General features: G+C 49.5%; 1 protein-coding gene across 1 annotated transcript; it reads left to right on the top strand.

Moving 5' to 3' along the window:
* The first annotated feature begins 1,501 nt into the window (after positions 1-1,501).
* Positions 1,502-1,854, top strand: LOC108161301 (bromodomain-containing protein DDB_G0270170-like). The gene has a single exon (XM_017295520.2). The coding sequence runs from the start codon at positions 1,517-1,519 to the stop codon at positions 1,760-1,762; it is 246 nt and encodes an 81-aa protein (XP_017151009.1). The 5' UTR covers positions 1,502-1,516; the 3' UTR covers positions 1,763-1,854.
* The last annotated feature ends 1,290 nt before the right edge of the window (positions 1,855-3,144 follow it).

The following is a 3,144-nucleotide window of genomic DNA, read 5'->3' as shown; positions in this document are numbered from 1 at the left end:
GCCTCCACCTCCCATGCCACAGAGAGTGTCTCCCTTTTGAATGAAACTGTCCGCTTATCAATGCGGCTGATTGTCAGGGCCGAGTGCCGTGGGCGCCCGCAAAGGCATGACTGAGGGGCATTCAATCGAAAGGGCGCAAAGAAAAGACTCTGAGAGAAAACCAAAAATCAATCCAGGCAAAATATGCAAAGCATTTTTTAATTAAATTTTGAAGATCTTGCCCAGAGGCAGAGCCCAGTGCTAAGCTCTGGCAGATATTATATATAGAGAGAGAACGCATTCAGGCATGGATTATCGCCAGGACGACAGAGGTAGAGAGGGGGGAGGGGGCAGAGCTAGGCATTCCACAGTTGTTGGGATTTTTTTAATTGCAATTGCAGCAGCAACCCGGCAACCGGCAATCCGGCACTCATTAAAGCGATAAATTTTCAATGCAAATGAAATTTTCAATTTCATTTTAATTTCCACTTGCACACAAGAGGGGACTTGTGAGAGAGGGGGGGTGCGGGGGCAAAAAAGTGAAAAGGGAAATTAGTTTCGAACATTTTTCGCACTTGCAAACATTATTTCCGACCACTGAAGCTTGTTCGAGTCGCTTTTGGATGGACCCAGGACAACAGCAGGGTATATTCGAAGGAAGGTAAGGGCCCACCGCTTCCTGAGTATCCCGAGTACTGTCTTCAATGCTCTGTTGAGCACTCTTCTCTCTATATATTACATTCCCTGCAGCTCTCTGGCCCTGCCCAACCTTCTCGTTTCGTGTACCTTGGGAAGAAGGAGACCTTCGTAGAGCAAACATTGGGCGGCACTTGCTTTTAGCCCTAATTAGTCAATTTATGTTCAATTTGCTAATTTGTCGATGCTCTGCTGTAACTATGGATGCATCGAACATATGCCTACACATCCTCCGTTGGCCACAGACGTATGATTAATATTTAATTGCATTATCCAGAGTGCAGTTTCCCAAACTCTCTCTCTCTCTCTCTCTCTATGTGCATTTGCCTGGAACCAAGGCAAATTAAACTAACATTTATATATTGGTCCAGATAGAGATAGAGAGATAGAGAGGGGTAGAGAGAGATGCAATGAAAACTCATAAATTGCATCCGCTGGCCGCCCTGATGGGTTTACCACCAACCGGAATTCAATCAGCCAGCAGAGTCGAATCGTTTCCATTAGCTAGAAAAACCCCCCAACCATTCAACGGGGGGGCTGACAAATAGACAAACATAAATATCAACAGAAACCAGAGGGGCCAGAGGGGCAAGAGCTATTGAAAACGTATCAAACAGCAGCTGTGCATCGATGACGCAGATGAATAAGAGTCAAGACCAAGGCACCGCAGACTCCGTTTGTCTAGGGTTTTACCAAATTACACCTGACGTTTATTTGAGCTGTTAAACGTCACACCGTACGAGCCGTAGAGCGGCAGCAGCTGTTCTTGTGGGCCAAGAAAGGTATAAAAGAGCTGTGGAGGCGCTGAAAGTTATCACAGTTTCGGCTTGAATTTGAAAACATGCGTTTCTACATCTTGATTGTCCTCTTTGCATTGATTGCTGTGGCAGCTGCTCAGGGCAGACGTCCACAGAGGGGAGGACGACCGAATGGTCAGCAGCCAGGACCCCCTGGCAGGCCGCAATGGGGTCTGCCACCAAATGGCACTCTGCCCGACAATGGCAACAGCACAACGACAACGACTACGACCACCACTGAGGCCAGCAGCACCGACGACAGCAGCACTACCGAGGCTTCCTCCTCCTAGGATGTCACCCGAAGTCAATCTAAAATCCATTTTTGGCTGGCTCAAGCCCCCTCGAACATGATATTAATAAAAGTTTTCCCGCAAGAACTAAATCTTCGTCACATTTTTTTCCTCCGACAGATTTCGCACAAGACACTTGCATTATGTAGTCCTCTGATGGATGTCGGGGCGAAAGGGGGGTGGAGGGGCGGTGTGTGGTTCGGAAATCGAAATGTAACTTGTTCGCTGCTGCACAAGGCCGCCACGCGGCGGCTGACAGCTGGCGGCCATGAGAGAGACACCCATGGAGGTGGCACGTACCAGCACAAAAGCCCGGGGAAGTGGGCAAATCCCTGGCCCGCTCTGCAGCTCAAAGGATGGTGGATGGTGGATGTTGGATGGTGCCTTGCCAGCGTTTCCTCTTCCGACTTGGGCTGCAATTATGTCACGGGCAGAGCAGGGTATCCGTTCGTATAAAAAACAAGCTAAACACTTTATTTATGCACTCTCGCTTGTCGTTTGTCTTGAAAGTTTTCGCATTAAACGGCCAGAGTTTGCCCAAACTATGTGCAATGAAAATGAGTTTCCTTGCCAAAAACAGGAAAAACTATACGAAAAGCCACTTGCAGCAGCAGGGGGAGGCAGGAGGATGCCAAAGGTCGGGTCGGCAACAGTTGGCTCTCATCCCAGGCCAACGCTACCCCATTCGTGGAAATGCCTGGCATTCTCAAGGGGAGATTTGCTGCTGCTCCGATGGGAAGGCTTATCCCAGCCAGGGACTGGCTGTCATTCCCATTGCGATGTGACTCTCCTCTGGATTCCAGACTTTAAGCGCCTTAAGAGCGAGCCATTGATGTCGTTGGGCCTTAAATATCTGATGCAGAAATTGATCAAAAGTCAGGCCGGACAGGAAGAAGTGTCCCTGGAGTACATGGGACACATGGCCACCCGATGGGGGCACATTTTTATTGGTCATTAGTGCGAGCCTCTATCGGCATTCGTAAGCATTTACACATCGTTAAACTTTCATTTCCGGCAAATTAAGCGCATTTTATGTACCTTCTGCCCCTTCTGCCCCTTCCGACTGTCCGTCCTCTAGGTCGGGGCCATACCCATTCGTTGGCGGTGTCAGCAAAACGCTGCCCCACATCACAGCACATCCAGGGGCTCAAACGGATGACCACAACAAACTGCCGGGCTCATATCCTGGGTCTTGGGCATATTTAATGGAGAGCAAGCAAGCAAGCAAATGGGCGACGCCTCCGGGCGTGTCCAGGTCCTTTGTTTGCCTTTCAATCGAAAGTCAATAGCAAGGCCTAGCCTTGCCACTGACTGTGGCTCGCTTTCGGGGTCTATAAAAGCGCTGACCGGACTCTGGCCGCCGACTGTTCCGTTCCGTTCTA

The sequence above is a fragment of the Drosophila miranda genome, chromosome 4, assembly GCF_003369915.1.
Source record: "Drosophila miranda strain MSH22 chromosome 4, D.miranda_PacBio2.1, whole genome shotgun sequence".
NCBI classification, from domain to species: domain Eukaryota; kingdom Metazoa; phylum Arthropoda; class Insecta; order Diptera; family Drosophilidae; genus Drosophila; species Drosophila miranda.
This window is presented reverse-complemented; position numbering and strand designations above follow the sequence as displayed.

What these genes read in the sequence shown, in the direction of transcription:
- LOC108161301 (XM_017295520.2), top strand. Translation starts at nt 1,517, where the DNA reads ATGCGTTTCTACATCTTGATTGTCCTCTTTGCATTGATTGCTGTGGCA.